This window comes from Anticarsia gemmatalis, chromosome 11 (assembly GCF_050436995.1).
Source record: "Anticarsia gemmatalis isolate Benzon Research Colony breed Stoneville strain chromosome 11, ilAntGemm2 primary, whole genome shotgun sequence".
Classification (NCBI taxonomy): domain Eukaryota; kingdom Metazoa; phylum Arthropoda; class Insecta; order Lepidoptera; family Erebidae; genus Anticarsia; species Anticarsia gemmatalis.
The window spans coordinates 9,267,510-9,279,805 of NC_134755.1; the positions used below are offsets into that span (position 1 = coordinate 9,267,510).

The following is a 12,296-nucleotide window of genomic DNA, read 5'->3' on the forward strand; positions in this document are numbered from 1 at the left end:
AATGATACCACTTAGAAATAATTTAATTAAGAAAATGTAATAACCAAACTTTTTGAGTTGACAGCAAACCGGATAAGATTTCAAAAATGCTAAAATAGAGCTACACAAATTAGAGTATCATAGACACGAAACAGTGTGTGACTTAAAAAAAAATTGTTTCTCAGATGAATTACCTACTAACGAGATTATTAAAATTTAGAACTAAAATAGGTACAAAGTAAAAGAGAATACTTTATTAATACATTTTTAATGTTATTCTTTATAGTAAAATTACTTAAATACAGTTATACAATGCAGAAGTAGTAATTAATTGTAGACTGAAGCATTTGATACACAAATGTATCGACACTGGTTAGGTTCCTCACATCACTCTTCAAGCCTTCAATTTAAGTCTGTTAAGATCATTCTTTAGCTTATTTAAGTTCTCCTGGTGAGCTTCTTGCTTATTCTCTAGTGCAGATATATGGTCGTCTGCTCTTTTGATCTCTTTACTGATGTACTCCATACGTTTTGCGACATTTTGTGTAGCCTCATTTAAGTCTTGTTTCACTAACACAGGCCCGATCAATTTGTATACTTCTGCGTCTTTCGCCAATAACGATAATTCTACCTTTACAGCTTTATTTTCATTCAACTGACTATCTAATTGTTGTTTCTGAGAGATCGCCTTACGGAATTCCTTTTGGATACCTCCTAGCAATTCAAGCTCTTTTTGCATTTTCTTCTGGATTTCTTCCGCCATTGTGACAAAAATTTACGTTATGTGATATTTACCAGCAAAGAAATACCTTTATATTTGTATAATTATAACTTTTTCAAATCACGGTAGCTTCACATCTATTTTTGAAGAAAGGAAATTTTAGGTTATGAAATTGACATTAATGACATTTCATTTGACATTTTTAGATTCGCTTTGGCTTCGTTTAGTTTCTTCTCTTTAATCTTTTTTGACTTATCCGTTTTAAATCGCTCTCGGTTAACGATCGTATTATTAGGAATAACTAATAAAAAAATAACGAAATTATTATATAGGTAACAAATTATGTACTTAAATGTTAAACAGACTATTTAATTGATCCAATGGGCTGCCTAGGTAGTGTACTATACATTGTACCTACTGTTATGATTGTGAATTGACTTACACTGTACGCAGTGTGATAAATACTTTCAATTGCATAAAAAATATTCTGCTTCTTGAAGACTAGATAATACATTTAAGGAGGGAAGGTAAAATATAAAAAAACAAATAACTCTATGTAAAATTAAACACCATTTATTTAAATTAAATTTTATAAATATTTACATCCCATATTTACACTATGTATATTTTTAAAATAAGCTTTAATTAACCAAATTATTTTTTTTAGAAGAATAATAATTATTTTTCACCTAAAAAGTAAAAGAGAATTAAGGACGGTGATTAAGATAAGGCAAATACAAATATTGCTTAATTATTTAATTACTTAATTTTGGCAAGCGATAAGCATACTGCCACATATCAGTAGGTAAAATAATTGCTTTTAAAAGTAGGTACGTGTATTGTGCATGTATGGTTGGAAATCAATATTTTTTGGTGCGCTCTACGAAATCCACTTAGGATTTTAATTATACAATTAAATGCCAAAAACTTAACCTATCAGCCTATGTAGTAATTCCACTACTATTACACCTACAATAACTATAATTCTATGAAATCATCTGACTACCTACAAGTTTTCTCCATACTCCAGAGTCCACATGTAACCAGCATTGGGATCTCCACTCTTTTTGGCTTGTTCGTCGATGACAGCTGTTTTCTTTAGGATATTTTGTATGGTTTTTGATAGTTGTGGATTCAGTGGTCGGTCTTCCAACCTTTCCGACCTTTTTTCAAACGTGCCTCGTTTGCCGAATCTCTCACGAACGAACTTCTCGTACAAGTCAACATCTTCGTCATCACTTTCTTCTTCAACCTCCTTTTCCTCTTTGTATTCTTGAGTTTTCTTATCATCACCTCCGTAATATCCATAATAAGCAGGGCCAGAGTCACGATCTTCCTCCTCGTCGTCATCATCGTTCTTTTTATTCTTACGTTGCCTAGGTTCGTCCCTGACGTAACTACTACTTGGTTGATAATGATAACGCGAGTTCTTATCATCTTCATTATCACTTTCATCTTTATAAGGCGAGTGAGATTTAGTAAAAGCTAATATATCGTCGGGCAATTTTATTTCGGGGAGCTGAATTTGTATATCGTCAAATTTAATTTCAGGTATGAAAACATCGACAGTTCCTTCTTCAGGTTTTGCGGCGGCTATATCTTCTTTAGGAGCTTCTTCTGGTTTTGAGGCATATTCTTGTTTAGGGCTGTATTGTTCTTGAGGACTATATTGTTCCTGAGGACTATACTGTTCTTTAGGACTGTATTGCTCTTTGATATCTTTCGGAGCATATTCTACTGCGGGTGAAAATTCTTCTCTAGTAGCAAGTTCTGGTTTCGGAGGAGCATCTTCTTGCTTTGGAACATCGTCTTGTTTCGGTGAGTCATTTGATTGATTTTCATTTTGTTGAACTTTTTCATTGTGATTATAATTTAAAGGTATTCTTTCGAATTGCTGTTTCACATCTCCACTCTCTGCTTCTTTTGGTGCAACAATCTTACTGTTTTGATCATTGCCAGTAATGCTTTGGGGAACTTTGCCATCTAGAATATCTTCCAAACTTTCAGAATTTCTTAAATTGCCTTTGGTATCTTCTTCACTTGAATCATCATCATTTTCTCTCTGTATCTCTACAACAGGTCTCACTTCACCATCGTTTATGTGGACTATTTTATCCGAATACTCTTTAAGAGGTGTATGTATACTTGTCACTAGCTGTAATATATCATGATGTTTTGTTTCCGGTTTAATTGCATTAGGTTGTAATATTTCTACGGCTGAGTTAGGATCTAAAGGTTCTTTTCGTTCTTCATGATTATCCTTTGCAGCCACTACTTTTCCATTTTCATTAACATTGATTCTTTCATAACTGAAGTCGCCTAGATCAATGTCCTGTATTGGTAAAGATGAAGTACTATTAGTAGGATTTTTTAGATCACTTCTTTGATTTTCGCTATAACGCGGTCCATTTGTTTCTTTCTCGCTACTTTCGTTGCTATTTTCGATAGAAGACACCAAATTTTCTCCACGTGGGCTTTGTTTATTGTAAGACTGATCATTGTAGTGTTGAGGCTCATGAGATCTACTGCTTTGACTGTACCTTCCATTATCATTTTCATTACTTCTTTCATCAGATGAGTGAGGTTCCTCTCTCTGATAGTTTTCTTTATTTTGTTCACGATTATTGCCGTAATGAGATTCGTAAGGTCTATCATTATGTCTTTTATTATTATTTTCACCACTATCTTCACTAGACGAGTCTGAGTTTCCCCTTCGGTACGATTCCCTTTGAGGATTGTTACTGTATCTGCCACTTTCTGTATTTTCTCGACTACCGTCATGAGGTCTCTCGCTGCTTGAATAGTAACTTTTTTCGGAACTTTCTGCGCTATCTTTACTTTCAGAACTCTTGGTATCTGGTTTTCTGCTTTCATAATTTTCAAGATTTTCTTTACTTGAATCTTGAGGGGAAGAATATTTACCATTATTTCTATAGTCGTTTTCTGTACTTTCAGCGCTATTTTGATTGCGCGCAGAATAGTTTTGGTTCCTATCATTATAATTTCTTCGCTCTCCACTCTCATTACTTTCGCGACTAGAAGCTTCTCTATTATCATTTTTCTTATATTCATCTCTTTCGGGGCTTTCATCACTGCTACTATTTAGGCTTGATACTTCACTAGAGTCTTTGTAAGACCTCTGTTTATTTTCGTCGTTTTTAGCATTAGGATTATTATGTCGAGTTTGGACCTGGAAGTCTGCTAGGTCACTCTCTTTGATGTTTGCAAGTGGAGGAGACCAGCTCGCCGATGCAGTAGGTGCGTGAGAAGTTTCATAATTTACAATGAGACCTGGATTTTGATATTTGCTTGGGAGTGGACTCAAGGGATCTTCTGGCGAACGTTTTCGACGTTCTAAACTGTTTTTATAGTGTCCTTTGTTAAACAACTTCTTTTTTTCGTTATCCTTGTAAACATATTTAAGAACTGTGTCTTTGTCGTTGATTTCATTGTTTTCTGTTTTATTAATGCCCGCTTCTTTAGTAGTAGCTTCTATCGTAATACTCGGTTCAGTAACGACAGCTGTATTTTCAGTAGTGGTAGTAGTTATATCGACAGTGTTATTAACCGTTTGAGCCTCCAGTAAAACTAGTGTGGGATTTGGAGTAGCAGTCTCAGTAATTTCTGTTTGGTTGCAATCTTTTCCGTCTTTGGTTAGTTCGTCGTGTTTAGTGGCATTATTCTCAACGACAGCAGCGTGAGTCATCTGGGGATAGAGTATAATTTTAGTAAGTGTTTGTAGGTTTCTCGGTTGAATAAGATAACTGTGATTACCTACTTACCATTCAATTCTGTGCGTATCGTCTAATGTTTCATAGTCGGTGTTTGTGTGGTGGGTAATAAAACCAGTGCTACTTGCTAATATTTATTTACGTTGTACTTGTATTTACACAAATCTACCATGCATTGTCGTTACAATTTATACATCAACTTGAATTACAAATAAATAAAAAATAACAATCTGAGTACGTACATGAACATCTGCGTCGATGGGGAAAAGTGACCATGAAGTGAATAAATGAGAAAGACTGAATGACAAAGTATAAAAATTAAATTGAGGATCTTTAAAATTTTTGGCACTCATTTTCACGACGGAAGATGCTCTTGTAGATAAAACAACATTTCTATTTCTATTATAAGTAGATTGTATTTTCTCTGCGATCTTAGAAAAGTGGAAGTCTATTTCGTTATGAAACTTGAAGATGTGTTTTTTAAAGGGTTTAAATATTATTCACTAAGTATCGCTTCAAATATACAAACTTAACATACAAAAATAAGCGGTGAACAAATCTACTAAATACTTAATGCTACAAAACTTACAAACTACAGTGATAATACTGGAGGTGACACAAAACTAAATAATGGGTGAATGAAATGTGAATTCGTAGAAATACAGAGTACGTCTACCTTGAATCGTTGACTATTCTCAGGTGCTTGAAAATCGTATGTACCAACCCCCAGCTCTCTATAATTTGACTTTATAAAATCTACTACAAAAAATATGCAAAAATGTGAACATGCTCAAAACTAAAGTAACTTAATGTATATGGCAATTAAAAGCACAGCAGCTTCTGTTAAGCCATCTCCTAAATAAATTTTGTACAAACTCTTATTCTATATTTTATAAATAGTTTACTTAATTTTTAACATGCACTTTTTGTTCATTGCACTTGGCCATTTTTACTACATTCGGCGAGCTAAAGACCTTCATCTTTTAAAGATGTAGGCAACGACCAAATGTGATTCTAATACACGATGACTTGAAAATACACTCCGATGACTTTAATAAGACAGCTTCATTCTTGACAACATGAGTATTAATATATTTTAACTAGATTTACAGCTGCCTCAGTAAAGTTATCGTTAACGCTGTGTATCATTATTATGTACACTATAACTAATAAAAAAACAACATTTTAACAAAGACCTCCAAGTGAAAATTACGAAACATTATACAAAAAGACACAGAAAGTGGAAATATTAAACAAATTCAAATGAGGTCGATGTTAAAAGTTCAAGCCAAATACGTCTGCATACAAATTTGTCGTAACATTGATGTTCAAAAGACTATTTAGCTTGCATTATCTGAACATAGTACAGTAAACGTTGACTAATACATTACTCTACGTGAATACTCTATATGGTGCGACTACTTCTTGCCCAAGTACGGATTGAAGCTACTCACAAACTGTTTGGCAGCACCGTGGAATGGCGCAGGCTCTGCCCACTTGCTGAAGTCCATTTGTGGAATGATACCACTTCTGCATGGTACACGAGGGTTTCTGGAAAACAAATAATTTCAAATTAGTAAAAAAACACGTAAATACATATGAGATTTTCCCTATAATCTTTTCTAAATTATTCATTTCGAAACGTTTTTATAGTCTGTTCGTCGCCTATTGGATGAAGCAATCAACTATAATGTGATTTTTCTGAGAATTTCACACTTATTTCTATTGTTAAATATATATTATTATTGAGCACTTACAGTTCATGGTCGGGCAAGACCATAGGGTAGAGTTGAACAGTGTCGATAATGTCAGTGTTGTCGCAAATGACACGCGCCAGACGAGACTTTCTTATTTCAACAAGCTGTTCTGGTGTGAATGATGATGGCTGGTTGGGCAATTCAAACCTGGAACGTAAAAACAATAATTAAATTTAATGGTTCTTGATTGCAAGCATTGGGTATTGAAATAGATATAAAACTGTAGTTGAAAACTTACCAGAATCTGTCACCACGTCTGGAGTAAGAGAACTGAGTAGCAATGATACACGCGAAAGTGGGTCCCAACATAGAACCAGGTAGAGGTCGCTCAGACACACCGCCAGACCAAAGATCCACATCAATGGGGTGGTCGAAGATGGTTTCATATTTCTGAACAGTCTGGTTAGGCATAGAACCGAACAGATCCTGGAAGCTATCAGCGTGGGGAAGACCGCAGAACTTTCTGAACTCCATGTAACCAGGCAGACCAAATTCACGACCTCTTTGCATGTTGAACGATACCAAGTCCATTCCGAATCTAGCTCCGACCTTTTTGAACAGATGGTTTGTAACCTCTTGGGTAATAGAGTCGTCCATAGCTTGCGCTACTTGGTTCATCAAACCCATAACGTATTCGTCAAGAACACCAGCTCTGTACAAATCGTACGGTCTACGGATGAGGTCCGACAATCTCTTAGAGGCTGGAATAAATTATATTTTATAAATATTAATAAATTGTATTTTTTATATTAATGTTATTAAATACAATTTCTAATGTTATCTATTTTTAGAGAAAGGTCGTATTGTGACCCTCAATTTAATAATTTCTCAATACGGGTCAAATTATTAAAAACTTACCAATGAATTTGTGTGCTTTAGACCATCTTTCTACAGCAGTAGGCAACAATGAGTGTCCGAATCTGTAGGCAGCAGCGGCGAAGGAGGCAATGACATCGGGATTCACCTCTGGGTCATAACCGTCCCAGTAACCCTGAAACAATACGATTGAGTTACCTCAATTATGAAGCAATCTGTGAATGCCGATCTATGATAAGTTCGATTAACTATGGGGCAATTGTTATATAACCGCTTTTGAATTCAATACTTGATGAGGCAAACTGACTTCAATGTTCTTAGTAGCGATTAGTATGAAGCAAATCTTTCTCAATATTAATGAAGGAGTATTGCAAATGGATTGAAATTGATTTCAGCAACAGTTACCTCTTTCTCGAGTACAAGACCGAACTTCTCCATGACGTCCTTTCCAAGCAGAATAGGTAAGAATTCGTTGTATGTAATGTGTTGGATCTCGGCGATGTTGATGCGCCTGGCTTCCTGGAACAGGGTCTCGTCGTCCCAGTGAGGGTTGACTTCGGCCAGAGCGTTGGCCACACGGTTGTGTTCACGAGCCATCAGGGTGTGCATCACAGTCAGGACCAGCTGTTCGTTCACACGAATTTCACCTGAAATTAAGATTTTTTTTAGTTGATTGCTAAAAATCCCCAACCCGCAATTAGCCAGCGTGATGGATTCAAGGCCTAACCCCTCCCTGAGTACGCGAAGAGGCCCTTGTCCAGAAGAGGGACATTAATGGGTTTAATATACTTTATTTATATAAAAAAACGTTGTAAGCGATTGAGGAGTAGAGAATACGACACCGCAAATTACATTCGGCAGAATTGAATGAAGTCTTTTCAAAAGGGAGTGTTTTAAAGTGTTGCTTACCAGCTTCGAAGCAGTACATGTTCTTGTTAGGCCTGGTGCAGCCTTCATCAGGAATGTCGAGTTTCAGAGGCAACAAGTCCTTGAGGCCGTATTCTTTGAATACTGGGTTCATGCGGAGAAGACCACCGAAACCTGTACGCAACTTCCTAAAATACGAAAAAAAGGCTTATTTATGTAATCTTAAGAGTCTTATTAATCAGAAAAGTACATTAGAAAAACAAACTTATGGTTTGCTTAAAAATAAATATAATATAGTTAACGTAATGAAGTACCTGGCGAATTTCTCTGTGACTCCGTATACGGTGTTTCCGTCAATGGCACCGGTTAGAGTGTTGTAAGGAACTCGGGAACCTGTGAGAGAATAATTTACGATGATTAATATTAGCCAAGTTGTCAAGATATAAACAAGTTCTCGTCGAGCTATTTTTATCCCATCTACATTTAATTGGTTCTTAGCTTTCAAGGGCTTCCAATCTTATTCCAGTATTTTTGAAGAACTTGTAAATTAAGCAAAACTTGTATCAAGTCATTATTTTATCGCACAACCCATGTCATATATCCCGCATATCGTGATCAGTCATATTATTTATCTATGCAATCCATTGCAATTATGAACAATCAAATTATTAAATAAATAGAACGTCTATCCATCAAGTAAGCTAGTCAACCTTCGGGCTAGGCTTGATTTGTCCAGTCTCCCTTTAATATCTTTATATAACGTGACAGGTATTTATCGTGTCACGAGCCTATAATATGTTAAACTTTATTGCCTATTTATACAACTCCCTAGCATTTTGTAAGCAATTTCTTAATGACATATTCGCATACGTTTAACAGATATTAGATTTGATATCTAATACCTCTTTTATTGTGAAAGCGGCGCTATTTGGCGCTTAGCCTACGATTTTTATGCTAACGGCTTTGAAGAATTTCAGACCCTGTCTCACTAGACTATAAGATATCTATCAGCTATAAACTGGTTTCTTAGTCACTATTGCTTCATTTGAATTTGATAAGCATCGAATGCAAATGAGCGGATACGTTTCAATTTGATTGTCACTTACAGGAAAACTTAATTAACTTAGACAAACATGTTCAAATATTAGAAGCTTATGTCTTTTATTTTTATGATTTTGTGACGATGAGCTTTGATTTAATGATTTCCAAGGAGGGTCTGCGCAAGGGCAGGGGGCAGCCCAATTGTGAAAACATTTGCCAAATTTGCTAGCGGCATGTTTTTGAGAACGGAAACATGTTGTACCGACCCAAGTTAACGTGGGATACGATCAAGAAATAAGAACAAGATAAGAACAGACACGCATTTCTAGTCTCTACACTAGTGCTGCCAATGATTGTTACAAGTAGCAATATGTGGGCAGTATACATACATATGTAGTTTAAAGAGAAAGGTAGGTGCAGTACTCTAATTGTGTGAATGCCATACGCCCTCAGATAACATTTAGCACTAGATTACGCAATAAGACTGGAGGCTACACGTAATAAAACTCTCCCTTAAGGCAGATGACGGGTAGATAACAATCTGATCTAACATTATACACCATTGTTGGTCACTGAGGTCACAAGGTATGTCCATCTATGTTCCGTACGCGCTCGTCCGTTCATAATGTGCGCTTAATAACATCATTTGTATGCGGTTTCCTTTGTATTACAACTGTAATAGCACTAGGAAACGAAAGTGTAGCAGTTTCGACACTTCAAAAAGATTTAATTTTACGGTTTTGGGTTTTGAACTGAAAAGGGAAGTTCCTTCTAGCTAACGTTGCCCCAGTATCTATGGCAAAACAACAATAATCTTTACGTAACCAACAATTAAAGAGTAGTACGATTTGAGATCTAAAACAATGTCCTACAGGTTGATATTAAGCTTCGGTGTAGTCCAGGTTCATTGAAACTAGCCTTTCGACTTCATAAAATAAGAATAATTGCTAATTAACATTTAGTGCCTGATTAAATTGCGAATGTTTAACTTTGCAACGTTATTTAAGATCAAAGTCTCATATGTCACTAGAACCAGCGCATGAAATGTCGTAAAGCGACCACAAAATATACATGAACGGTTGCTCAATGCGCACCTTATAAGTCTATGAATTGACATTGGTTTACCATTAGGATAATTTTATTATACCTAACTACGAAATAACGTTGGGAATTCAAAACGTTTACCAATAATTTAGCATAAAACTAGAATCATTTTGATCGTTAAACCGACTTTTCAATAATATTATTCAATTACCACCCGTTAAAAGATCAATGAGGTAAGATTCGTCACAGTTAGACAAAAGATGGGTGGCCGAAAAGTTTATGAACCAAACGTTTCCGTACTAATTAACGAAGACGGTAATCAATAAACTACATTTAAGACCAACTGATGATTTGATAACGAAGATTCCGATACTACAGATCAATATTAAAAACAGTATTGTTTTCTTACCCAGACGGCAGCCGGGTCTTGGCGAGGGGAATCCTCTGACGAAGTCGATGCACTTGACTCCGAACAGACGGTAGAAGTAATCATCATCAGGAATGCGGATCTCATTACAGTAGGGATGCTTCAGGTGAGGGGGACGCTTGCAGCACTCTTCAGGGTCGTTACGATTGATGGGATCTAAAAACAAACGACACAATAAATTACTGTTACCTGAACCCGAATTAATTGATAGGTGGAATTCTGTCAGTATATTCGAGAGCTGTCTTTGTAGATCGGTATGCATTTTTTGCTTTTGACGCCTGACAGGCAGAAGGTCAAGCCATATTTTAGATTTATAGGTCAAGAACATTTTTAATTAGGGGTGTTGTTCTTAGTACTGTTCTTAAAAATAATGTCTGAGAAAGTTTCCTATCATATATTCTTCCTGTTTTTGAGTAAAACTTACCAAGAGGAGTAGCAGTAAGCGTGTAATCGTGATCCATGAACTGTCCCCAAGCGATGACCATCACGGTACCAGCGTGGTCGTGGAAGCCTTCATCAGGATGCATGGTGCGGGACACCACTCGAGAAAGCGGCAGGTCACGACCGTGGTGGGCTATACGAGGCGCGTTGATACCGTCAGCGAAAAGTGGTCCTATTAATCTGCAAAAAGGAAACATACGTAAAGACGTCTATTATGTTTTACCTGGTTTTGCAAGGGGCTTAGCTCCGAGCAAAACTTTCACTGTTTATATTAGTAGTGCATGTTGTGTTTGTAATTTGTTTCGTGTTTTTTTCCAGTCGTTGTGTCAAACGATATAAAGATCTGTTTCCGGTTGTCTAAGAGCTCATTGTAATTTTTATAATGTGTCTGTCATACACATTCGAAGAAATTGTAAAGTATGCAAGTTATGAACGGCTCTTTATTTTCTGTTTAAGTAGGTGAAGTTGGTACAAAACAGTATATTATTTCTAGCAGATTTTTAGCTTCATTGAATGTAAGATATGGATGAGCAGTTCCACAAGGCATTCTTCGGCTTTCTTCTTACCTCTGGAAGGGTGCCATGGTCGCGCCCCAGGTCGGGTGTTGCAGATTGTTGCAGAGTCCATCCATGCGCCTGTACTTGCCAGCCCTGCACTCAACATGGGAGAACACGGGAGGGCAGACCTCACGGATCAGAGTACGGGAGGTGTCGATGAGGGGCAGTCCTTTCTCGATCTCTTCGTATGTCAGACCGTATCTGTTGAACAATAAATAATATGAGAATTGTAAAGCTTATAATAGGATTATTGAGACTTATAGAAATATTATGGAAGTTACTAATAATAAAAGCTCCTACATACCGGGCTTTGTAGTGTATTTTGTTAAGATCGCAAAAATTGTGACGTAAAATATAATAACCGTAATACAAGTACTTTTCACGGCTATGTCAAAATACTTGCACCTCTTTACGGCTTCATTTAGTTCAATTACCTTTTCAACATAAACTTAACGAGTGATTTGTCTCGGACTAATGTCCGAATTAAAGGAATGCATATCTATAAGTAAATCCGTGACATTGCTAAATAACAATAGCATATATTCCCAATCAGTAACGGCTATAACAAGCAGCTATAGGCGTTTATTGCGATACATAATCGAATGATACACTTAACTAATGCTTATTGCCTGCAATTCAGTAACGGATACAACAAATGTCAAGGTTTATTCAATGATTTATTTCAGTACATCAAACATATGTACGCAAATTAAACGAAACATTACTACCAAAAGCAGTGAGATCATCGGAGTTCCGCTTTAAACCTAATTGGTCTTTATCAATTTATTGGTAAAAATAAATCAATTGAATGCATTAGGCAATGGATAATAAGGACATTTAGAACGTAACTGATATGTAAATGTCATTGCTAATTGCTGTAAAGTTCAGATTACTATTATTTGAATCGTTATAATG

General features: G+C 36.1%; 3 protein-coding genes across 3 annotated transcripts in view; all 3 read right to left on the reverse strand.

Annotated features, from left to right (window-relative positions):
- Positions 1–230: 230 nt before the first annotated feature.
- On the reverse strand, positions 231–870 carry Pfdn6 (prefoldin 6). The gene has a single exon (XM_076120206.1). It carries the CDS (start codon positions 740–742, stop codon positions 374–376), a length of 369 nt encoding a protein of 122 aa, XP_075976321.1. The 5' UTR covers positions 743–870; the 3' UTR covers positions 231–373.
- A 379-nt stretch (positions 871–1,249) lies between these two features.
- LOC142976430 (uncharacterized) lies at positions 1,250–4,526 on the reverse strand. The gene has a single exon (XM_076119787.1). The coding sequence runs from the start codon at positions 4,404–4,406 to the stop codon at positions 1,707–1,709; it is 2,700 nt and encodes an 899-aa protein (XP_075975902.1). The 5' UTR covers positions 4,407–4,526; the 3' UTR covers positions 1,250–1,706.
- A 26-nt stretch (positions 4,527–4,552) lies between these two features.
- cysu (peroxidase homolog) overlaps positions 4,553–12,296 on the reverse strand; it is a 36,337-nt gene continuing 28,593 nt past the window's right edge. Inside the window, exons 5-14 of the mRNA XM_076119788.1 lie at positions 11,391–11,582; positions 10,808–11,004; positions 10,366–10,539; positions 8,186–8,264; positions 7,914–8,059; positions 7,410–7,651; positions 7,047–7,179; positions 6,427–6,889; positions 6,189–6,335; positions 4,553–5,982 (exon numbers count right to left, since the gene is read on the reverse strand). Of these exons, the coding sequence (XP_075975903.1) occupies positions 5,850–5,982; positions 6,189–6,335; positions 6,427–6,889; positions 7,047–7,179; positions 7,410–7,651; positions 7,914–8,059; positions 8,186–8,264; positions 10,366–10,539; positions 10,808–11,004; positions 11,391–11,582 (1,906 nt within the window). The 3' untranslated portion in view covers positions 4,553–5,849. The remainder of the gene's footprint in view (positions 5,983–6,188; positions 6,336–6,426; positions 6,890–7,046; positions 7,180–7,409; positions 7,652–7,913; positions 8,060–8,185; positions 8,265–10,365; positions 10,540–10,807; positions 11,005–11,390; positions 11,583–12,296) is intronic.

Bases quoted from the DNA above. Each gene is read 5' to 3' on its own strand.
- Pfdn6 (XM_076120206.1), bottom strand. From the start codon at position 742: ATGGCGGAAGAAATCCAGAAGAAAATGCAAAAAGAGCTTGAATTGCTA.
- LOC142976430 (XM_076119787.1), bottom strand. From the start codon at position 4,406: ATGACTCACGCTGCTGTCGTTGAGAATAATGCCACTAAACACGACGAA.